Raw genomic sequence first — 24,262 nt, 5'->3', positions numbered from 1 at the left:
GCAGCCCCCGACTCTGGGGGCTGAGAGGGGAGAAGATAGGTCACACCTGGAGGAAAGTGGCCCTGGCCAGGGGATTTGAGGGGCGTAGGGATAGCAAGAAGCACACAGATGCAGGAGACAGGGGTGGGGGGCTTCAGATGAAAGGGACCAGGGTGTGGAGAATGAACTGTAGGGAGGCCGGCTGGGGAGCTGCTGCGCTCAGCAGAGCAGGCAAGACCATGTCTTGGCTAGGACTGTATAAGTGGAGAGTGCCAGATGTGGTCAGGTTTGGGACATATCTGGATGACAAGGCTGATAGAATTGCATACGGATTGAGAATGAGAGGTGAGGGAAAGAGAGATAATGAAGATTACTAACTCCTGGGTCTGGGACCTAAGATACCTGCTAGATTAGCGTAATCCAAAGTGATCTGGGGAAGGTTCTGGAAGAAAGGGTTGGAGCAAGCTTTGGAGAGAAGGAAAGACCTAGGACCTCAAGGGGGGAGAAGAGAGTCCATGTTGGGAAGTCATAAGGAATGAGAGTGAAGAGATAGGAAAAGAAGGGGGAAACCATTCAGGGGTCCTTAGTTCAAGCTTCTTGAGGGCAAGAATAGTATCATCTGTAACCCCTAGGGTCCTTCATTGCTATTCTGCACTTGGTGGGTTTAATCAGGTACTCTGTAAACATTTATTGCCTATTGAGAAGTGACCCAAAAGGCAGGGCAGGCTGGTATAAAGAGCACTCAGCTGTGTCTTGGGAACCCTGGCCACCTACTGCCAGAAGGACCTTGGGCAAGTCATTGTCTCTGTCATTGTCTCTCAGGGTCTCGGATCTTCAGGTCCTTTCTTGCCCCAATCCTCTTTCCTTGACTCTAAGATTAGGATGCTAAGCTTCTGGAGGCACTGTAGGTTCTTGAGCAGAGGTAGTGTGAAATGGGCAGTCTGGAGGGAATGAAGCCAAAGCCCAGAGAGTGGGTCAGCATCATCTAGATGTGGGTCAATGAGGGTCTGCCCACTCCCAGGGTGGCTGGGAGTGAAGAATGATCCAGTCAGGAGCCCCCCACATCTCACGCCCAGATTTTCTTTGCTGTGATGTCTCAGCATTTGGGGGGAGTTTCTACAACTCCACAACTTCTCCATATTGAAATGCTCAGACTCAGTCATTGGCTGTCCTTTATGCTCTTTCTGTTCTCACTCCTTAGGGGATCTTAATGTCATTGAGGACCCAAATTTTATATCTCCAGCCTGGACTTCACACCAAACCCAGATCTGTATGTCACTCAGCCTATCAGACACCTCTACTTGGTCGCTTAATAGGCATTCCAAACCTACCATCTCAGAGGACTTCCTTAGTGGTCCAGTGGTTAAGAATCTGCCTTCTAATGCAGAGGATGTGGGTTTGATCGCTGGTGAGGAAACTAAGATCCCACACCTAGCGGGGTAACTAAGCCCTGCAGCTGGGGCAATGAAAGATCCCACATGCTGCAACAAAGACACTGTGTGCCATAACTAAGACCCGATGCAGCCAAGTAAATATTTTTTTTAAAAACTCTAACATGTCAAAGACTGACACCTCCCCCAAACCAGCTTCCTCCTGCAGTACTCCCCAAGTCAGTTCATGGCAACTCCAGTGGTTCTGGTCACTCAGGTCAAACCCCTTGGTCTTATCCTGACTCCACTCATTCCCTCACACCCTCCACCAGGTCCCTCTGCAGATTCCTGGCCTCTCTGCAAAGTATATTCAGAATTTGACCATTTGTCATCACCACTGCCACCTCCCTAGTCCAGGCCGCCATCATCTCTTACCTGGTACTGCAGTGGGCTCCTGCCTGGTCCCCGCACTTCTGCCCTTGCTTTCTCAATTGAGCTCAACACAACAGTAAGCATTTTCTATAACAATACAAGGCAGATCGTGTCACTCACCTGCTCAAAACCCTCCAGTAACTCTCCATCTTACTCATCGCTAAAGCCAGAGCCTCACAATGACTTATTCATCCCCATGTGATCAGATCCCCATTACCTCTCGGATCCACCATTCACCCTCTCCCTTACTCTCTCTCTCCAGCTGTATCAGCCTCATTGCTGTTCCTCCAAAAGCAGACACGCTCACATCAGGGCCTTTGCCCTTGCTGTTCTCTTTGTCGGAATGCTCTTCCCCCAGAAATCTGCATGGGCCTATAGCATCTGGTAAACGGCAGGCTCCATATGCTGAGGGGCCTGAGCAGGGATGAGACAGGAAATGAGGAGGAAGAGGAAATGCTAATGGAGCCTGGTCCCACAAAAGAAACAAAATGGGTCCTCTTGCTTTCTCTGTCTTCCTCCTCTTGAGGGACTTGCTCCATTCTAGTTCCTTTAGGATGGGTCCCATTCTCCCTCCCACCCTGCAAGAGCCTCAAGTGCACATCCCTCCAGGACTCCATGGGCCTCCTGAACAGGAAAACACTTCACTCCTGTGACACTGAATAAGAGGACCCTCTCTGCTGGCTCCAGGGGACCGGTGGGGAAGAACTGGTCTCCTCCAGTCATTCATGCAAGAACCTCATCTTCAACACTGTCCAGCGGGGCCTGAGCAAGTGAAGTCCATCACCTTTCCCCGCTTCTCAATCTGGGCTTTCTTTTCCTCCTCAGCCCTGCCTTGCTGCTCCCAAGCATCAGGCCCCCATGGCACACACTGGAGGCAGGCCGAGGAGTGAAGGCTGGTGTGGCAGCCCAGCCTCCGGGCCTCGGAGTGCTGGGGGGCAGGCTCTGGGTGTGGGAGGCCACCAGAGAGGCAAGGAAACAAGAGATACAGACGCGGTGCTGAGACGGTGGTCCAGAGGGAACCAAGAGAGCATCGGCCTGAAAACAGGGGTCACACTCCGAGGCAGAAAAGGGGAGAGAAGCGAGAGCTGACAGATGGCAGGAGCTGGAGACGGGGAGTGCGAGAGACAGTCTCACCTCCCCCCGAGACAGACGGACGGACAGAGAGACACGCCAGAGGAAAGAGCCTGAGAGGCCAAGCCCGCCCGGGAGCGAGGGACGGCGGCCGAGGCTACCCGAAGAGATGCAGGGAGGCACGGACAGGCCAGAAGGCTGCAAAGAAGGCGAGGGAGAAAAAAGAGCGGAGGCGGGAGTGGCGGGACGCGGCGGGCGCGGGGCGGGCGCAGCGGAGCGGGCGCGGGCGCCGGGAGCCGGCTCGTAAAAGCCGCGCCGAGCGGGGAAATTGCCGCCAGAATCGCTGAGCTCCACAAAACGCCGCCCGCGCGGCCCGCCGCCGCGCCCGCTCCAATCTCCAGCCTCATCGCCGCGCGGGCTGGTTATGCATTTAAATGTTATTTAATTGGATTGCGGAGGAGCTGGGGGCCAGAGCGGCCCCCGCCCCCTCCCCGCACGCGCCGCGCGCCCGGGCGGCTGCCTCCTCCACAAATCTGTTTTCCGAGTCACAGATTGCCGCGCACCCCCTCCCTCCCCGCTCCACCACCCCGACGACTCCCCTCCGCGTCTGGGCTCCTTCTTCTGTTCCCTCCTCCCAAACGGAGCCAGAGGACACTCAGAAAGACACCAGTCCTCTGAAGATGCGTGAAAACGCAGGGGCTACACGAAAATACTCCAGACGCACAGGGACCTAGCGGCAGCAAAAATGGGTCGCGGTGAATTACACGAGTGTCCATCTGGGAGATTTTTCAAAATGCAGAAACAAAAAAGATCCCCATGGATCACAAAAGTACACAAATGCATGCAATAAACCTGAGACCCACACTCTATAGGAAACACATCACCCTACCCCTTGGAACGGTTGTGACAAAGTGACACCACCATACAAGGGGCAAGATCCTGCTACCTCAGTGAACTCTCATAGACCTTCCTAAAGCCTGAATATTCAGTGGAAGGACTGATGCTGAAGCTGAAGCTCCAATACTTTGACCACCTGATGCAAAGAGCTGACTCACTGGGAAAGACTCTGATGCTGGGAAAGACTGAGGGCAGGTGGAGAAGAGAACAGAGGATGAGACGGTTGGATGGCATCACCGACAATGGACATGAGTTTCAGCAAACTCTGGGAGATAATGAAGGACAAGGAAGCCTGGTGTGCTGCAGTCCATGGGGTCACAAAGAGCCCAATATGACTTAGCTACTGAACACAACAAAGCCAGGTAAGGAGTAAAACACACATTCACTCTCAGAGCAGCCATCACACCCCAATAGCTTGCTCATTGGTGATGCCTTTCTGGTGCTGGAAGGCAAACCTTTCCTTCAAAGACATGTTCTTCCTCTCCCAGTTCACAGCAGAAAGCATCATCAGATGAGGTTCTGAGAGGCAAATGCATCAGTCATCAAGTTTCTTAAAACTGAACAAACAAAACTGAATCAAAATCACAACAGGTGAACACTGGAAAGGACTTCCTCAGAAAACAGAAAGTTCAAGATCCCAAGGGGTGAGACTGGGCTTCTCCCCGATCAACTTCAGTAAGAGACGCATTCTGCAGCCAGGACTAGGAGTCAGCACCATCAAGGTAGATGGAAGGACAGAATGACCCGCTGAGGCATGTCCCCCACACACTCCCCGGAAATTGCTGGCCTGAAATGATCCGGGTCAAGTTGCTTCAATTAATGAAAATGGAAATGACAAGCTGGCTTGGCGCAGGCCATCGTGAAGGACTATTCTGAGCTCTCAGCCACTCCCTCTGCCAACTGGGCCTAGAGACTGACATCAGACTGAGATCCTCAAGAAGGAATTAGGGGCAGAAGAACAGGCAAGAAGATGTGCAGGAAAATCCCATTGTAGTTGTTTTGTTTTTGACAGAATGAGGACCAAGATAAGGAGAGAGAAAAAGGGGGAGAGAAAGTTTCCCCAAATACATTAAATACATTATAATTCAACCTTGACCAGTAAGCTTGGGCTGGGGCCAGGCTTGGCATTAAGATCTCTGAAGAAGAAAGCAATTTAGCCTCTCCCAAAGCAATTTATTTCTGTATCAACTGATGGTCATACCTGGGAAGTTTATCCATGTGTCTAACATCAATGTCTCATGCTCCAATTGAAATTATTTCCTTCTTTAGGGCATTAGGAAAAAATGGAAAACTGCTGGCCTACATCCTCCTAAAGAGGAATATTCGGAGAATTAAGACCCAGCCTGGGCTGGGCCTTAGTCTCTATTCCTCCCCTCCATTCCACTCATCTTTGCCCAGTGTATGCCCAGGCTGTTTCTGACCTTTTTTGTTTCAGTACCTGGACACCCCCTAACATACCTACTGCTGTTTTCCATCCTAGAGATTCACGGAACAAGAGATCAAAAAGGAAACCCCCTTTCCCATCTCCCATAGAGCCAAGCCCAACCCCTGGTTCCAGCCAATCCTGGCCCAGAGCTCATCCTTGCAGATAGGGCTGGGAATTCTTGGGGCAATCTGACACCATGGTCCCCTTTTTTGAACACCCACCCCATGGAGGTGGCAAGACCCGGAAGGTGATGAGAGGAGAACTCCCCAGTCACCACCCTATCCCACTGGCACACAACCTCTTGCCCACATGGAGAGCCGATCCCTTAGTCCATGTGCCCAGAGTGCTGTGTTTAGAACTTGCTCACAACACCTCTTCCGCCTGATTTATACTATAATCACATGCTTGTATCTCCTAGGGTCCGACAGTGAGCAACGTGAGGGCAAAGAACCATCTAAGTTACCTCTGTCACCCTCTGCGGTACCTAGTGTAGGGAAAGGCACACAGCAGACATCAATAAATGTTTGTCAAATTGGGAAAGTGAAGGACCACACAGCAGTCAGACACGACTCAATCTTCCTTTAAGCCATCCTGTTTCAGAAAGGGGGGAAAAAAAAGAGGAGAAGTCTCTTTCCTCCCAACACACTCCATCCTGCAGAGGTTCAGAAGCACCCTTACCCCCAAGCCCAGTTTGGTTTCTATCCAGTTGAATATGTATACTTGTGTGCATGTGTGTGCGCATGCATACACGTTGGGGTGGGACTTAGAAGACCCCATCACTCCTCTGAACCAGAACTGGCATCACCATCACTGGGCAAAAAACAATAAACTCTGAAGATACTCATGTTAATGGATGGACAACTCTGGGGTAGATCTTCAAACCCAGATCTGAGCACAGCTTGTACATTCATCCTGGAAACCTCCTGTGCACCAGGTGTAGGGTTATATACGACGAAAGGAACAAGAGACCCTCTCCTTGCCTCCAGGACACCCAGTGCAATCCTGTCTTCACCTTGGTTGCATGTCCAGAGTACAAAGAGAAAAACAGATACGAGGCTGTACTTCAGACCTCCCTAACCACCATCTCTTAAAGTGGAGCTGGGACACTTTCCTTTTTTAACACCTCTACATGTGAACTGATTCACAGTTCTATCCAATAGAACTTTCCATGAGGGTGGAAGTTCTGTGTCTGCATCATCCAATCAGTAGCCACTAACCATGTGTGGCTCTTGAGCACCTGCAGTATGGCAAGTGACTGAAGAGCTGAATTTTTCACTTTGCTTCATTTTAATTAAACTGCCATGCATGGCTAGTGGCCAGCGAATCAGACTGCAAAACTCTTGATGATTTCACATCACTTCAATTTGGCTTTAAAATACTTTTCACAAGATTGGTTTTTTGTTTTATTTGGCTGCACCATGCAGTTTGTAGGAGCTTAGTTCCCTGACCAGGAATCAAACCCAGGCCTTGGCAGTGAAAAATGCCGAGTGCTAACCATTGGGCTGCCCGGGAACTCCCTCACAATATTGTTTTTTGTTTGTTTTTTTTTTTTTCCACAATATTGTTTTGTAGCAGCTGACATCACCATTCCCTTTGGCCCAGGAGAAAGTAATGAGATTCCCCTCCCTAAGAACACTCTCATTTATACTGAAGAACCTGCTCTAGAATGGATGGGGAGTAGGGGCCAGTCTGATGGGTTAAGGCCCATCAGCAAGCTAAACCATCACACCAGCCTCCATCCCCAGACTGGAGAAAAGGCAGTGAGTACCCGTTTGTTAGTGGTTGACATGAGTCGGGGAAGAAAAAGCAGCAATGTTTCAGGTGTCTGTTATGGACTGAATTGTGACTCCCCAAATGCCTATGTTGAAGCCCTAATCCCCAAGTGACTTGGAGAGATATCTGGAAATAGAGCCTTAAAGAGGCAATTAAGTGAGGTCATAAGGGTGGGTGGGACCTTCATCCAAGGGACAGGTGTCCCTTAGAGAGATACCAGGGAAGTACAACAGAGAGAAGATCACAGGAGGACACGGCGAGGAGGCACGCCCGGGAGAGAGGCCTCAGGAGAAACCAAATCTGCTGACATCTGCACCTTGGACGTCCAGTCTCCAACACTGTAAGAAAATAAATTAAGTCCCCCAGTCTGTGGTATTTCATTATGGCAGCCCTAGCAGACTAACATGGTGCCCTTGGGGAAAGGGAGGCCCAGGACTTTTTCAGGCCCAGGGACGTATTCAGCCCCTCCCTAAAAAGATGTGCCCCTAGAATTGAGGGCAACACCACCACTAGAAGCCAGATCCAGCAGCGACTCTGCCACACCTAAGTCTTCAAGTCATCATCTTGGTCACTATTCAAGGGCCTTTACACTCTGCCCAACCCTACCCCTACCACCTCATGATTCTCACCCCAGTGCTAGGCTTTCACACTCACCAACTCTATCGCCCCCAGACATCTTCCCTACAAACGAATTCCCTCCCTTCCCATTCCTGACCCCACTGCACCTACACTGCCTCCAGTGCTGGCCGGCCCCTCCCTCCGCCATCTGTTGGCTGTTTTATGTGCTCTATGCATCTCACTTCCTTCACTGGACTGCAAATCCTCAAAGATTAGTCTAGCATTCAAGACCTTTCACAAGCTGGTCCCAACTTACTCTTCTGCTTGTTCTCCCAGCTGGGCCAAGTCAATATTAATCTACTTGCCAGCCCATGAACCTAAGAGTGCTCTTCTCTATGCTCTTCAAAACTTGTCTGTCTCTAAAGCCACCTGAAATGCCACCTCCTCCAGAGAGCTCTCCCTGACTACCTTAGCTAAATATATAAGGGAACAATGGCTTTGATCTCCGTGCAATTACTTCAGTGCCTGACCCAGTGCTCTGCAACATGGGGCAATAACTACATAGCAAATTGCACTGACAACAGAAAGAGGAAAGGAGTCTAAGGCACATGGGGGTGCAAAATTGTAATTACTTTTAAAAATATTAATATGGCTGTGCTGGGTCTTAGTTGCAGCATGTGGGATCTAGTCCCCTGACCAGGGATTGAAACTGAGACCTCTTGTAATTCTGATGCCAACCACCTGGAGTTAGCCGAGACCCCTCAGGTTTAAGGGCAAAGTGCCCAACAAGACTGGGCAAAATGCCCAACAAGACTGCCCTCACTCCAGATGCCAACTTCAGGTTCAGGGGTCCTCAGGTCACCTGCACTGCTGACTAACTGGTTATGAATTCAGGGGTTCCTATACTCCCCTTAGGTTCAATAATCTGCTAAAATGACACAGAACTCAGGAAAGCACTCCACATATTATTACAGTTTTATTATAAATGATACAAATCAGGATGAGCCAAGTGAAGACACATAATGCAAGATCTGGGAGGTCCCAAAGTGATTTCATGTCCCTTCTCCCCTGGAATCAGGACACACCACTCTCCTGACACACCCATGTGTTCACCAGTCAGGAAGTTCACCAAAGTCTCCGTGTCCAGAGTCTTTATAGAGTTTCATTATGAAGGCAGAACGGATTGAAATCATTAACCACGTGGTTGAGTTCAATCTCCAACCCCGCCTCCCCTCCCTGGGGTTCAGGCTGATATCACCTGGCTTGAAGTCCCCATCCTCTGATCACGTAGTTGGTCTTTTGGGCATGGTCAGCCCTCCTGAGTCAAATTTCAGCAGAAGCTCATGTGTAGTCTGAGGGTCCCACCGTGAATGACAAAACTCCCAGCGCTTGGGAAATGCCAAGGACCGAGAAGTTCCCTCTCAACAACCAAGAATGGAAGCCACTCAATTTATTTATTATACGATGGGGAGGACACATATTAAAAATCTTATTTTGAGATCTGGAGATGGTCTATACCAGGAGCTAGAGTCCAATCATGTGTTCCTTATTAAGGTGGTCTATGCTCCTGACTGGATTCACTTTCCCAGGGGCAGACATGCAGCAGAGGTAAGAAATGAGTTAGCTGGAGATACCAGGCTCCCATCCACCCATCAAAGTGCCACAGATAGCAAACAAACCACTCGACAGGCCTCTAACAGAGATCCTGCGGCTCTGGCAAGGTAATTAGAGACTTCATACCATTACCCAGCCACCCAAGAGAACCTTTTGCAAACAGGAAGAGGTAAGGGAAAATACAAACTACCACCTTCCACCCCTGACGTGCAGGAGGGGAAAAAGGGCCAACACAAAAGGGTTTAGGAGCTTTTAATGCTTAGCCTGAAAAATCACAGGCTGGGTTTTCCATAAAGTCATTGGTCCATCTCTGGCAGGGCAAGACCCTGCCCGTCACTCAGGATATGGGTGGAGGCCCAGACCCCCACCCCTCCCCTCAACCCGGTCTTCAGGGCGGAGGGGCTTCCTGTGTAGTGTAGTGTAGTGCTCCCCCAACCAGGAGGCAGGAAAGCCAGAAAAGCTGTAGTGAGCACCCACGTGCCAGGCACTACGCAAGGCACTTCTAAGTGTTATCTCAGTTAATCCCCACCCCAGCCCAGTGAGGCAGGGACCCCATGTGACAGATGAGGATCCTGAGGCTTGGAGAGGTCAATCCGCTTGTCCAAAATCACAAAGTGCACAAGTCTCAGAGCTGGGATGGAAATCCAGGTCTTCTGGCCTTTCCCATGCTGCCACACTCACCTCCCCCTGACCCACCCTCAGCCTCTCATCAGAAGTTCACTTTTAGCAGCCACGACTCATGCTTTGTCCCAGTCCCTGTGGGGAGACGGGTGAGCTGCAGGAAGCCGTTCTAGGACAGGTGGGGATCCTAGTGGGATCTTTTCTATAAAACAGCAAATAGGACCTCAGAAGTCACTGTTGGGGTCACTCTCTTCCGAAGAGAGGCTCCAGGGAAGCAGCGAGGTAGAGCGGCTCACAGATGTTGGCTCTCTGTGGAGTTGGGTACCACAGACGGAAGGAAGGTGAAGTGAGCAGGAATCAGGAGGGCCAGCAGGAGCAATGCCAAAACGGCAGGTCCCCCAAACTGAGGAGCCCAGGAGGACCTTGTGGCTCCAGTCCGAGGCGTGTGGTCATCCACTGACCCAGAAGGAAAGGCCTTGAACATGTCCTGTGCCAGCTGCAGGGCTGCTCAACTGGTCAATAGCGGCAAGAGGCCCAGCTCGTTCAGTCTCTCCTTGGCCACCGCCTCCCAGCCCTTGTTGGCCTGTGGGCTGCGAGGGGAGGGGTGCAGGAGCCCCTCCACCTGGACCTCGGGCATCAAACCGGCCAGAGCCCGCCGCGCCCGCTGCTCAGCCAGGCGGCCCACGCCCACCACCAGCCGCACCCCCAGCAGCTGCACCTGCCGGCACAGGGCCGCGTCACACACCCCCAGGAGCTGCTCGCGCTGCTTGGCTGGCAGCTCGGCGGGGGTGATGTTGCGCCCACTGGGAGCCAGAAGGAGCAATGGACACAGGTTGTGGACGAAACAGTGACGGAAGAAGACCTCGGGCTGTCCACAGAGGTTCCGGAAAAAGCCCCAGAACCGGGCACCGCTCACCTCGGACTGAGGGCACTCCAGTCCCAGCACTGGTCGCTTGGGGTGCTCCTGGGGAGGGGTCCGCACAGGTCCCCCGAGGCCCAACCAGTCCCGGACTACACTCACTTCCCCAAAGGGCACCTGTGAGGAGGAGAGAAACACGAGGGCTTCGAACTGGAGACCTGACGCCTGGGGTCTGGACCAAGCAACTCCTTTCCACCTTCCAGAGGGATCTAGCTGTCTCCCATTGCCTCCACCCCCACCCCAAAGCCGGAAACTAGGACTTCTGGCCCTGTCTGAGCCTGTCCATGTTTCTCCAGTTTTTTATGTGGTCTATGGTGCAGAAGAATCTACCCTGACTAGCCTTTGGGACCAGGCACAATAAACATGAGGGGATATCTGGCCCGACGCAGGGAGTGATAGGTAACGGGAGGGACAGACAAATGGCCTGGGACAGAAAGGCGGCCAGGATGAGAGGAGACACAAGGACAGGGCTGACCGCTGCTCCCTGGGTGCCCTCTCAGCCCCAAGCCTCGGGCTGTCATTTCCATTGATCATCATTGATCACCTTTCAGCCCCCAGTTGGGGTCAATAAAAGCGATTGAGCCTCCTGCCCTGAAGCCTCTTCCCCTCCCCCATCTGCCGAGCACCCCCACGGAGGGGTAGTCGCTCATCCGGAGGTCCGAGAGGGAAGCAGGCAGGCCCTGCAGCGGACTCTGTTCCAACCTCTCCTCGACTAAGAAACAGAACCCGGGCTGTCAGAATGCCCTGCCTCTCTTCCCTGACCACCCCCGTTAACCAGTCTCCCCTGACAAGCCCTGGTCCCTCTCCTGACCCCAACAACACTCTAGGGAGAGGGGAGATCCGGCAAGGCAGGGTAAGGATGGGGCTGGCGGAAGGAAGGGCTCTCAGAGGCAATTAGTGGACCGCTCACAAGGGAAACGGAACTACCATTAATGTGCTTGGTTAACTACAGGCAGTGAGGCCGGGAGAGTGTCTGACACCGCAGGAGCCAGGGTATGAGGATGGGGGCGGGGGGCGCACCCACACGTGTCCACCGTCATGCACACACTCCTGAACGGCACACGCAGCCAAGCGTCCACCCTGGACCCTCCCACTCCACCCCGCAGGGGAACCAAGCTCTTTACCCCCGTCTGGGCCATGCCAAAGGGTCCTGGGTTCATGCCCAAGAAGAGCACTTGCTTGGGGCCCTGGCAGTAGCGGGTCACGTAGCTGCGATGTGGCTCCCACGCGTACTCCACAGGGTTGTAGATGATGCCCACGAGCTCGGAAAACTGCAGCTGCCTCAGCTCATCGTTAAGCCGAAGCTCCTCCTGCAGGAAGCCCTCGGCCAGGCTTCGAGGGGAGGGCTGGGGCTCCATCAGGGCACCTGCAGGCTGGAGGTGGGGCCCCGATGGGAAAGGCTGGGGCACAGCCATGCCACCGTCACCTGGAAAACAGATGGACAGGCCCCAACAGCCCCAGCTGTCGAGTGGGAGGGGTCCAGGCTGACCAGGGCCCTTACTACCATTCCTTGGGATCAGAAAAGACTGTGTCAGTTAGCCCTCAACCTCTAGGCAGGTCTTCACTCATCCCGGTTCCTGGTAATGAAGGGCCTTTCCTCTCCTGGATTCAAGTACTCTTCCTCTGCATAAATCACCTAGTGAGCATGGCCCATAACCACCAGTCATCCCCCACTCCAAACCCCCTTTCCACCAGGCATAGGTTTAGGGTCACTAGCTCCTAGGCCATGCCAAGGTTTTCAATGACTATTTAGATGGCAAGCTTTCAGCACTTTTACTGTCATCCTTAATAAAACAAGTCCATCCAGGATGGGCTGTGTTCTGGAAACCAACGAGCTGAAGGATCGGCTGCACAGCCCCAGCGCAGAGACTAATCACAGAGCTGATTTCAATAGATTCCAGGTGGTGAGCAACTGCTCTGTGCCAGGTACCCCTCAAAGATGCAAATAACAACCGCATGAGGTGGGCATTACTGCTCCCATGTTACAGGTGAGAAAACTGAGGCTTAGCAAGATCAAGCAACTTGCTGAGGGTCACGCACTTAGCAAGTAATGCAGCTGGAATCTGAACCAAACCATCTGACACAAGGCTTTGCTTTTCACCATCCACACCCATCTTGCTTGAGACAGTTTGATCAGCCACCCTGCTAATTCTAGAGCCCCCCCAACCCCAACCCAGATTTTTGCCCACATTCAAGAATCCTCAGTGGTGAGTGAGACAATTAGCAGACTCAGACTAGACTCCTACAAGCTATGTAACCACGGCCAGAGCTTCAGGTTTCCTCATCCAAATACTAAGAAAAATAATATCCACTTAAAAATACTGGAGATCCATGTGGCTCAGTGGTAAATAATCTGCCTGTGATGCAGGAGACATGGTTTCAACCCCTGGGTCGGGAATATCCCTTGGAAGAGGAAATGGCAACCTACTCTAGTATTCTTGCCTGGAGAATCCCATGGACAGAGGAGCCTGGTGGGCTACAATCCATGGGGTCACGAGTTGGACATGACTGGGTGACTAAACAGGAACACTTAAAAATATTACTGTAAGAAATGGAATAAGATGTGTAAACGGTGGTCGGGGGAGCAAAGTGGGAAATGGAAGAGGACAAGAAAGAGGGAATAGGGAAGAGGCAGAGGCAGCACCCCAGCTAGCTTTGTAACCCACAAAGGCCACGCCTTCCAATCTTCCTTCTCATCACTCCCATGTGAACCCAGAGGCCCAAACTGATCATTCCATTCACACTTTCAAAATGCCTTTTCTATCTGAACTCCCAAAACCTAACACATGCTATTTCCACAAACCCAACTTTTCATAGACTCCTTGACTGAAGCAGGACTGACTGCCCCACACCCCCACACAAATTTGAGTCATACCTGCCCTTCCAGATGAAGCTCAAATTCTCCCTCTGGGAAAGTTGTCCCTCTTCAGGACACCGCAGCATTTGCTGCAGCTTCCCAGCCCTACCCAACCCAAGTAGGTCTGGAGTGGGGCCTGGGAAGCTGTATTTAAACAAGCTTCCTCAAGAGATTCCGATGGTTGGTGATGGCTGAGAACCACTGCATGTCATCATGGTTAGTGGCATCTTCATGAATTCACACCTTGCCTCCTAGACTAGACTTGAGGCAGATCAGAGAGGAAGCCCTGTTTCATTTTCTTCCATATCTCCAAGGTCCCAGCTTTTATCTGACAGTTAACTGTGTCCATCTCATCTTTTTTCAATGCTGTTTAAAACTACCTTCTGGGAGTTCCGTGGTTGCCTAGTGGTTAGGATTCCTGCTATGGACTGGATTCAATCCCTGATTAGGAAACTGAGATCTTGCAAGCTGCGCGGCGTGGCCAATATAAATAAGTAAAAATAAAACTACCTTCTACCAAAGAGCCTTTCCTGACAGACTCCTCTTCACTTCTACACCCCAAGTTGACTCAAGGCTCAGCTGCCCGTTTTGCACTCTCCTTGCTTCTGAGTGTTTGCCAGGCTCTGGGCACGTTTCCATCATATCTGGGCCTCCCACAGGGCAGGGATCATGGTTCTTCTCCCTCTTAACCCCATGTGCAGGTCAAGAGTAGCCTCTTCCCCCAGATGGGATCACAAGGTTGACACAACAGCTTGATCCATCAACCTGTTCTCTGACCCTAGCCTTGGCAAAGTGGGAAAGAAAGAGAAAAAAAATCTTAACTATGCTCCAACATAATATAAAAATTTAAAAAGTCAGGGCTAAACTTAGGAAATCCTTCCCTAGACTGCTCTGTCCAGGTGGCTACCCAGGGCCAGCTGGACTCAAACAGAGGCTGAGAAGGGAGCTGTGGAGAGCTCAGCTGTCTCCAGGGCCCACACAGTGCCAACGCTAGCAGACTGTCTGCTCCAAGTCTGGCATCTCTCTTGGGTCTTAACGTTGAGCCTACCTTTGATCTTTAGGGACCCATCCTGAAGACAGCAAGGCCAGGGACACACAGAAGAGTGACAAGACCTTATTTTCAGTGTTCTAGAATTTCAAAGCCTGATCAGAAGGCAAGAGCTACAGGCTGTGTGTCAACTGACTCTAATTCTAGTCCCGGTTTCATCTCTAAGATTCTCTTAAGCAAGTCATTTAACTGTCTTCTCTATGAGATGAAAATCAAAATTCCCATCCAACCTACCACCAGCTGTTAACTCATTTTTTCCCCCTAATATTAATGAGTCTCTTACATGATAGGCTTTGTGGTAGTCTTTTGGTGGGAGAGAAATCCAAAATGAAAAAGCGACTCATAAACGACTGTGACATGGCAGATAAACAACTGTAATACACTGTGACATACTGTGATTCCAGTTTTAATGTCCTGAACAAAACACCATAGAAGCCCAAAGGAGAAACCAGGAAGTTCTATGTAAAGTCACCCACGGGTAGAGATCAAGAAATGTCTGTTTCTGAAATCACTGATAAATTACAGAGTCACATTAAGCACAAGTGGAGGGTGATCCACCGGTCAGTCTGGCCACCTAGGCTCTCTGGCACTAAAACACAGTAAAGGCAGAAGGAATCCAAGACACTGTCCATTCCCGTGTGCCTTGGGGGCACTTCAGGAATCCACAAGGACAATCAGCAAATCCTTAAAACCAATAATGATAACAATAATACTGATAGAGCATGGACCCAGAACTAGGATCCTCCTAGTTCGAGGGGATCCTTACACAAGTAAGGATCCACAAGAAATCTCCACGTCCGCCCGCGGGCTCCGCCCGACGGGAAAGCCTCGTCTCAGCAGGTCTCCGGGGCGGTTCCATGGGCTCGGTTCTCTCTGCGCCGGGCGAGCCCCTGACGGAGAGAGGGGCCCCGAAACACAGACATTTCCACTCTCCACCTGTCACCTCCGGCTAGCCCGGGGAGCCCTAGCCCGCCCCCCAACGCCCCAGGTTCCCAGACTCCTACTTCCTCACCTGGTCCAGCGCCCCATCCGGTTTCCGGTTCCTTTTCCCACCCCCAACCCCCGCCGGGCGCAGAGGACCATGGGAGTTGTAGTCCACTTTGTTTAGGGAAAGAGATTGGCATAGCTGCCGCCACTTCCGCCGGAAATACTCAAATTCCCGGAAAGTGTGCTAAGTTCGCAGTAAGTAACTCTGGGGGTTGTAGTTTATTCTTTACACCAGGGCTAAATCCAGACGACTTGAGAAGTGAGAAGCTAAGCTCAGTAAGGACCTTGACGATTCTGGGCTCTACATCACCTTTCCAAAAGTTCATACACTTTCCCCAAAGGGATTGTGAATCAAGGATCAACTATCTGCAGTCTCTTAACTCACCTGAGGGTATTAACAACAGCTATTTCTAGCCCTCCTGCTGCTCCAGATATGAGACCTCTCCTAAAAAAAAAAAAAGAGAGAGAGAGACCTCTCCTATGCAGCCCTCCAAGGACTGTATATAGAACACCCCCCCACACACACACACACAAAAAAACAAAGAACACCCACGAAAGCACTCTGGCATCTCTAATTAAACTCGGAATCGGGTGGAGAGGGAGGTGGGAGGGGGGATCGGGATGGGGAAAACGTGTAACTCTATGGCTGATTCATATCAATGTATGACAAAACCCACTGAAAAAAAAATAAAAAACAAAAACAAACAAACAAAAAAACTCCTTAGTAATAACTTTGAGACTCTTATATCCCTCATTACTGTCCAAGCCCCTGTCTCCACAGCTTTACCATTTCACTTCTCCCCCTCCTCGGCCCTGCTGTCTACCCAGCCCTATTACCTTCCACCCTTCCCAGTCCTACCTCTGGGAATACTCTGTCCAGGACACCTTCCTTGACCAATTCTATGGCTGCATCTAACAGTTCATTCACTCCCACCTTCCCAACCCAATACTAATATCCAAAGTTGTCCCACTCCTAGCTTTGTTCTTGTCCTGTGGCTGGATCTGTTTCTGTGTCCTGACTATAATATTGTCATTAGACTGGAAACCCCATAAGGTCAGTTATCTTGTAGATTCTTCCCATCCCCACCCCCTGAATGCCCCAGCACAGCCATGACTGAGATCAGAGGAAAGCAGTCTCCCTGCAGGTGGAGACCAATGAATCCCAGAAGAGGAAGAGGTGAGAGAACAAGGATGCTACCCGCTTCTCTAGCCTCCCCTGCTCTCCTGCTGCTGCTAAGTCACTTCAGTCGTGTCTGACTCTGTGCGACCCCATACACGGCAGCCCACCAGGCTCCCCCGTCCCTGGGATTCTCCAGGCAAGAACACTGGAGTGGGTTGCCATTTCCTTCTCCAATCCCCTGCTCTCCTACCAACAGACAAAAACCTAAAGGGTGCAGCAGGAGCTTCAGAGAGCTGTGAGCAGTAACCCTCTGAACCACAGATGAGAAACCACCCCTACCCTTGTAAGACTTTGGAAACTGAATTAATCATCCCCTTCAACAAAGTCCATTATTTCCTGAGGTTTCATTTGTGCCAGACTCTCTCCCTCTCTGTGTCTTTGATTCTCTTTGCCTATGTATATGTATCTCTGTCGCTAGTCTCTTGTATAGTCTCTCTGTCCTTATATGTACATCTATCTCCCTGTCTCTGCGTTTTTCTTCTGGAATGAATGAAATAAAAGAGTATCCTGACCTTCTGACTGGCTCTTCACTCAGGCGTCTCTATCTCCACAGATCTATGCATTTCTGTGTTTCTAAACAAAAATTAGGCAGGGAGGGGAACCATGCTGGTAGTATTATCTTATTGCTTAGGAATTCTTGGAGGGAATTCCCTGATGGTCCAGTGGTTAGGACCCAGTGCTTTCACTATTGTGGTCCCAGATTCAGTCCCTGGTCAGGGAACTAAGATCCCACAAACTCCACGGCTTGGCCAGAATTTTTTTAAAAACGTCTAGGAACCTCCCCATCCCTTTGACAACCTTCCTGCCACCCCACCCTTCACCCCTTGCTGCCAAGCACCACCAGGTTGTCGTTATAGCCGCCTCTCCACACTCCAAGTCAGCTGGCAGGACAGTAATGAGTGAAGTGACTGACAGGCAAGCAGAGATTCCCCAGGACCCTGAACCATGATTCCATCTTCCTGGAAGGGCTTCATAACTGTTTCTGTCCCTGTAAGCCCATTCACCCCTGGGAGCCCAAAGACAGGGAGTCCCAACATGGGGAGAAATTAAGTCTTGGGCAACCTGAAGTCCCTGTAGCTGATCCTAGAGTGGCCTGAGGGCCTTCTCTGTCTCTGGTCCATGCTACTCCTCCCCACCTGGTGAGTCCCTCTCAGGAAAGATGGACGTGAGGAGCTCTCCCAAGTGGGGGTGATTAGAAACAGAGATCAATAGACTTTAAGAGATGGAGCCTGAGAGATGAAACTTGGGCTGGGGTGGGGCCTTCCACCCTGCCTTGTCCATGTCAGTCTCCTGGCCCTCCGGGAAGTCTCCAAGGGGCTGGCTGGCATCCATGGATAGAGCTTGTGGGGAAGGAGCAGAAGCAGACCCAAGCTATGGCTTGGGCAGAGCCTAGAGAGTGGGGTCACTCTGTAGGGGCCAGCCGGGTTTGGGACAGGGTCCTCAGCTGCCCACCAGCCTGCTTCTGGAGCTGGAGCCCAGGCGGTAAGGGGTTAACCTGCTGGCTTGTTTTCCTTTGGTTTTCTTGGGCTGCCTGGGTTGTATTGGGCCACGAGCGCCATCTATCGGCCTCTGGAGGTCTTAGCTCTGACTCCCAGCTCACTTGGGCTTCTAGGCTGATCTTTCAGGTCTTTCCCTGCTATCTCCAGGCTCCTAAGGGGAGGAGCTGGGAGCTGTCTAGATGCAGGGCTCCAGTGTGAAAAATAGCTATGGGGATCGGAGAAGGTGAGGGCCATGTTTCCCCCTCCCCAAGCACCAGGTATCACCCTGTTAGCTCCTGCCACCTGTGCCCTTGGGAACCCCAAAAGCTTCAGGTGTTTGACTTTCAGTGTAGCCATGTCCCTCTGCCCCAGTGCACTGGGGGCTGTCTCAGTTGCCCTCTCAGTCAGCCCAAAAAACATTTAAAGGCATTGGAGTGGAGAGGCAACGAGGCAGAGGACTTTAGAGTGTGGTCTCTGGACTCAGACCACCTGTATTTGAATCTCAGGTCTGCCGCTTACTAGTGGTAACTTGGGGCAAGTGGCTTAATTTCTTTCTGCCTCAATTAGCACAACTGTAAAATGGGATGATCACTGTAATCCATGTCTTCTTTTGTGATAATTAAATGACTTAATTACATAAGGTGCTTAGTACAGTGGGTAAGACAGGGTTGGAGATCCATAAAGATCCATAGTTGTCGTTGCTTTATTATGACTATATGCTAGGATCTCAGGCAGATACAAGTCTGAGGACCCCAGATCCAGGCCACAGAGCCACACCAGACACACAGGCATGAGGACAAGATTCGGCAATTCGTCCCCGGATATTTCCACAAAGAAATGAGCTAGATTTGGGGACTGGAAGTTCAGGATTGCGAGGAAAGTGGTTTCAGGTCACCAAAGTCAACAGGAGATGGGATAAGGGGAAGCTGGAGGAAGGAAAGGCGTTAAAGAAGAGGCATGAACAAGCCCTTTAAAGGACCTTGATTTAGAGAGCTGGCAAGGAGTCTCTGGGCTTCCCTGGTGGCTCAGACGGTAAAGAATCTGCCCACAAGTGGGAGACTCAGGTTCAGTTCCTGGGTAAGGAAGATCCCTTGGAGAAGAAAATGGTTACCCACTCTTGCCTGGAGAATCCCATGGACAGAGGAGCTTGGCAGGCTCCATGGGATCCAGGTCACAAAGAGTCAGGCATGACTGAGTGACTAACACTTTCACTGACACTTTCGAGGAGTCTCTGATGCATGGGATGAGCAAGGACCACTGCACCGCAAAGACCTGTCTTCCTTGGTACAGGCTGCAAAGTCTCAGGGTTTGATCAGGCTCCCCACGCCTCCAAAGATACATCATATCACAGCCACATCCCAGAGCTTGCAGGGACTTAACCCTCAATGTTTCTCCCCCAGGCTGGTGGGGTGGGGGAGGGGACTCACAAATGGAGAAAGCCATCCACAGGTCCCAAGGGTTCTACTCCCACCTCATTCCTGGGCCTGAAGAACCAGGGGGAGCTTGGCTGTGAATCCATCCATTTGTTTCTTAACAGGTTTAGTCATCTCCCTGTCCTCTGCCTTCACATACCTTACTGGAAAATGGGTACATAGAATTCTTCTCCAAGGGACAAGAATGAGAAGCAGAATGATACCCTCTCAGTTAAGACAGAAACACAGAGCCAGTGAGGTCCCTAGTCCAGGCTCACCATTCCACCACCCCCTCCTCAGCCCCAAGGCAGCACAGACCAGCTTTATGGATTGATGGCCCTTTGCTAGAGGCAGGTGACAGCTTCCAAAGTCTCTCCAACTCAGGTGCTCTCCCTCTCCTGGGGCCTGGACTCCTGGGTCCCCAGGAGAGGAGCAGGGCCTGGCTGGATGGGTTGATTTGCATGGCTTACTTGGGAAGCAATTATCGGAGGAGCTGTCAGCTCAGCACAGTGCTCTCCTCACTAATCGGATTTAACCAGAGCCTGCGGCTGGCAGGGGTGGGGGTGGGGATGGCTGAGTAATTTGGCTTGATGCAGTGGTGGGAGATGTCGGGGCCAGGAAGCTGGACAATCTGTCTGAGTGGTGTGAGAGTTGTCCAGAGCAATTATTCTGAGGCAACCGCACAGATATCAGACAGACAGACAGCCAAGGTGACTCGTGCTATCGCAGCGCCCTGCGACAAGAGATGAAAGTTGCACTTTGGGCAAAGTGGGAGATATGTCTCTCACAGATTGAGCCAAATTGGGCAACTGAGAAGAGAGGTCAAGAAGAGACTGGGAGAGGGACCAAGTAACCAAGTGAGAAGAGGACCCCAGAACCCCAGCTTCCAACCTATCCCCGACCCAGGCCCTGTCCTGCCTTGCCCTCCCAGTATACCAGCCACAGGGCAGGGACTTGACCGAGTCTCCCAGCCCAGCTCCTCTCCCTACAGTGCTTCCAGATCCTCTCTGGTCCCTCAGCCTTCTATCTACCCCCTCCTTCCTAACCACCCTGCCCCCGGCTCCCTCTCTGCCCAAGGTTTGCAGGGGACTGTTGAGCCCACTCCCTGCCTCTGTCCTCGTCCCATACCTTCCAGAGCAGTGACGAGGATGATAGCAAGAAGCCGCCTTTACTGAGGGCCCTTCTAGACAAGACAGCACACTAAGGACTTGATGTGGATTCTCCCACCTAATCCTCACACTAACATCATGAGGGACTGCTCTCACATCCCCGCGTGCTGATGACACTGCTGCTGACCCAACTTCCTGAAGGAGGGACCACACCTGGTCTTGGCATCCCAAGCTACCAGGATAGCCCTGGTGTGTGGCTCACGTACAGTCAATGTCTGTTTACTGAAGTCATGATTGAATGAATGATTTACCCTCTCCTCTACTTCCGGCTGACCTGCAGCCGGGTTCCATCCCCGTCCCAGCTCACTCCTGTCCTGACCCCTCTCCCCTCCCCATCACAGCTGGAGCTCCCTCACACCTCTCCATACACTCTGTGCCTGACATCAGACAGCCCGACCCCCTCAGCTGCTCCTGCCTTTGCACAATGGCCCATCTTGCCCCGCCTTGCCTGGAACATTCTTCCCTCCCCATTTCTCCGACTGAAAACATTCTACCTGCTCCCCAAGGCTCACATCAAACGCCACCTCCCCCTGCAAGCATTCCCTGATCCTCCCTTAGCTGGTACGTCTCTGGTGACCCTTGTCACCAACTGTTCAGTTTCACTTATTGCTGAAGTGCCTCGTGAGCCCTGCTAGAGAGCGACGCTGAGTTTTCTCTCCTGAGCACAGGCCTAGTGCCACACTGAGTCACTCAGTCGTGTCCGACTCTTTGTGACCACGTGGACTGTAGCCCGACAGGCTCCTCTGTCCATGGGGATTCTCCAGGCAAGAATACTGGAGTGGGTTGCGAGTTCCTTCTCCGCCTTGTACCTAGTAGGTGCTCAATAAATATCTGTTGAAAACATGAATGTCTTTTCTCTGTTTTCATCTCATGTGGAGATGCTTTTATGGTGGGTTAAAAGGATCACTAAACCTTCAAGGAATTGCAGAGTTGAGGGTTTGGCACTTACCAGCAGTGTGACCTCAGGAAGATCGTCACCTCTCCAGACCTTGGGCTGGGCATTTCATTCTTCACCTAGAAGGCAGGATGACAATGCCCACCTCGCAGGACATGTGAGGCATCCTCGTCTTATCTGCATATCTGTCTCTGAGCTGTGGGGATCTGTCTGTCTCTCTCCATCTTTCTGTCTCACCACTGAGCCTCTGCGTCTCAGGCCCCCATCAATTCAGGCCCAGAGCCCAGGAGTCCTACCACATCTCCCTCCCTGTCACTCAGGCATGTCGATTTTCCTGATGCTACCATTCCTGAGAGGGAGGGGAGATGGTCTCACCCTCTCCCAGGGAACCAGTGGACCAGCCTCACCTTGGCTCCCTCTCCCCCTTAACAAGTGAGACTTTGTGTTTTTCCTCTGAAAATATTAATAATAAAGAAACAAGGTACTGGGCATGGAACTGGATGCAAATTGGCCCCAATTCTCAGCCCAAGAAAGAGAATGTCTGAGCTACGGACTCAGAGAAATCCTGTGCTCGTTTGCATGTCATTTGCATTATATTTACATGTGATCAATTTCATGTTCAAATGCACAATCCTCCATCCCCAGTTTTTCTCCCCCAGGGTCCCCTCAGCCACTGCCCCCATCATACCCCCCCCAGCCCCTGTCCTTCTTCCCCTGACCCCTGCCACAACCCACCTCATCCTTTTCCTCCTTCCTGCCAGGGTCCCCAGCCTGCCCCCTTCCTTACCAGCTAGGACCCACTTGCCCCACATCCAAAATAGACTCCTGGGGTCTTACCCCTCAGTTCAGGAGGGACATCCCTGCCTGCCCCCTCCCGCCCTGAGCCGGGCGGGCACAGCAGACAGCAAGCGCGGCTCTCAGCAAATCCCAGCCCCATTCAGCCTGGTGATTAATGGCGCTGCCCTCCCCATGAACCTGCCTTTAATACTGAGGAAGTTATGAAACCGCTATACATCATCAGCTCCGGCCCCACCGCCCCCGCCGCCTCCTCTCCTCCGCCCCCACCCTCCAGCTCCCTCTTCAAAATCTCATTTGGGCTCCTGCCGCCTGGGCCCACCCCTCCTCTGGCCTTTGCTGGGAGGAGGGGGTGTCTGCCCCTGCCGCCATCCTGGTGAGGACCCACATCTCATTTTCCCTTCCTCTCTCCCCCCTGCTCCGCCCTCTCTCCCTCCCCACCCCCCACGGCTGCATCTCCGGACCCATTTAGAATTGCTGACATTTTATCTACATTACATACATCACTCCGTCCCCAGCAGCCATCTCTCATGGATTGTCGGGGGGGCGGGGTGGTCCTGAGCTTGGGTAGATGGTGGGGAAAGAGGGTAGAATTGGGGAGATAGATGGCACTTCCTCTCCACCCCTTTCCCCTTGGACCCTCTCCCCGGCCACCTGGGAGGTTGTGCAGGTTGGTAACCTAGCCTCCTCATGTGAGTCCCTGCTGTGTCACCATATCGAAAGACCTTTCCTTAGACTGCATTGACTAGGAAAGTCCATGTTGCCCAACACCCCCCCCCCTTCCTCCACAGGGGCTCCGCCACAGGAGATTATGAAGGTGGTTGCCTAACCTCTTTTAGCTGACCTGTACTAGTATTTCCCATACCTATCTATTGGGAAGTCCCTCTGAATGTCTAACCAGTGTTCCTCATGCTGCAGTCATTATTTTCTTCTTGCTTTGTCCTTAGAAGGTTGAAAAGCAATATTACCTCTCAAGTGAAGTAAACCTTTTGTTCCAATGCCTGAACAGACATAAATATGGTCACCAGCCCACATCCCTGAATCTTATAGAGGCAATAAGAGGCAGAGGGTGGGACCCACCTTAGGCAGGAGGAAACTGAGACCCAAATTCAGGAAGAGGAAAGGTGAGAACCTGTCTGAGACCAAGAGACAAGGACTCAGGGATCCCACAGTCCCACTGAGCAGTTTTCTCTCCACAGAGGGATGGACAAGGCTGAGGGCAGCAGCAAATAGTGAGGTCTAGACCAACGGACAGACAGCAGAGGGGGGAAAAGGAGGAGCCGGGAGAGAGACAGGCAAACAAAGAAACAAACAAACAAAGAACCAGACAGACAAAGGGACCATCAGCCCGGGACAGGCAGACAGGCGGGAGGAAGCCCACAGAGGTGCTGGCGCGGCGTGGCCCCGGCTGGACACATGTCTGTCTCCATCAGTCAGAGTCTCTGGGGCTTGTCGCCCACTGGGTCCACATCTATCCACTTCCCCGGGAGTGCGCGTTCTCCGCAGGCCTTTCCACGCCTTGTCCCTTACCCTTCAGCCTCCCCAGCCATGCCCCATCCCTGCCATTCCTCTCCTAGGTCATCTTTCTGACCTGCCCTCCACTCGCCATCTCAGGGAGACTCAGACACTTCCTGTGGGCTTTGGGAGGCACCCAGAGGAACCCAGCCAGTCCTCCAGGCATGGACAGGACAGGCAGGGCTCCAGCTCGGGGGACAGCTCCCAGGCCTGCAGAAGGGAAAGTGCAGCACGGCATGTGTCCCCGCGTCTGGCCAGGCTCAGCC

General features: G+C 52.1%; 1 protein-coding gene across 6 annotated transcripts; it reads right to left on the bottom strand.

Moving 5' to 3' along the window:
• Positions 1–8,465: 8,465 nt before the first annotated feature.
• Positions 8,466–15,616, bottom strand: SMUG1 (single-strand-selective monofunctional uracil-DNA glycosylase 1). 6 transcript variants are annotated; one of them, XM_065934252.1, is made up of 4 exons: positions 15,578–15,610; positions 13,536–14,300; positions 11,785–12,169; positions 8,466–10,777 (listed from the first exon to the last, which is right to left on the bottom strand). In XM_065934252.1, the coding sequence occupies exons 2-4, from the start codon at positions 13,601–13,603 to the stop codon at positions 10,250–10,252; spliced, it is 981 nt and encodes a 326-aa protein (XP_065790324.1). In that variant the 5' UTR covers positions 13,604–14,300; positions 15,578–15,610; the 3' UTR covers positions 8,466–10,249. The 6 variants fall into 6 exon arrangements, with proteins under 6 accessions (XP_065790324.1, XP_065790327.1, XP_065790329.1 ...); XM_065934255.1 differs by lacking the exon at positions 13,536–14,300 and having other exon boundaries at positions 11,785–12,086; positions 15,578–15,616; XM_065934257.1 differs by lacking the exon at positions 13,536–14,300 and having other exon boundaries at positions 11,785–12,033; positions 15,578–15,601.
• Positions 15,617–24,262: the final 8,646 nt, after the last annotated feature.

The sequence above is a fragment of the Muntiacus reevesi genome, chromosome 4 (genome assembly GCF_963930625.1).
Source record: "Muntiacus reevesi chromosome 4, mMunRee1.1, whole genome shotgun sequence".
NCBI classification, from domain to species: domain Eukaryota; kingdom Metazoa; phylum Chordata; class Mammalia; order Artiodactyla; family Cervidae; genus Muntiacus; species Muntiacus reevesi.
Note: the sequence above shows the minus strand (reverse complement) of the source record. Positions and strands in the feature narration are given on the sequence as shown.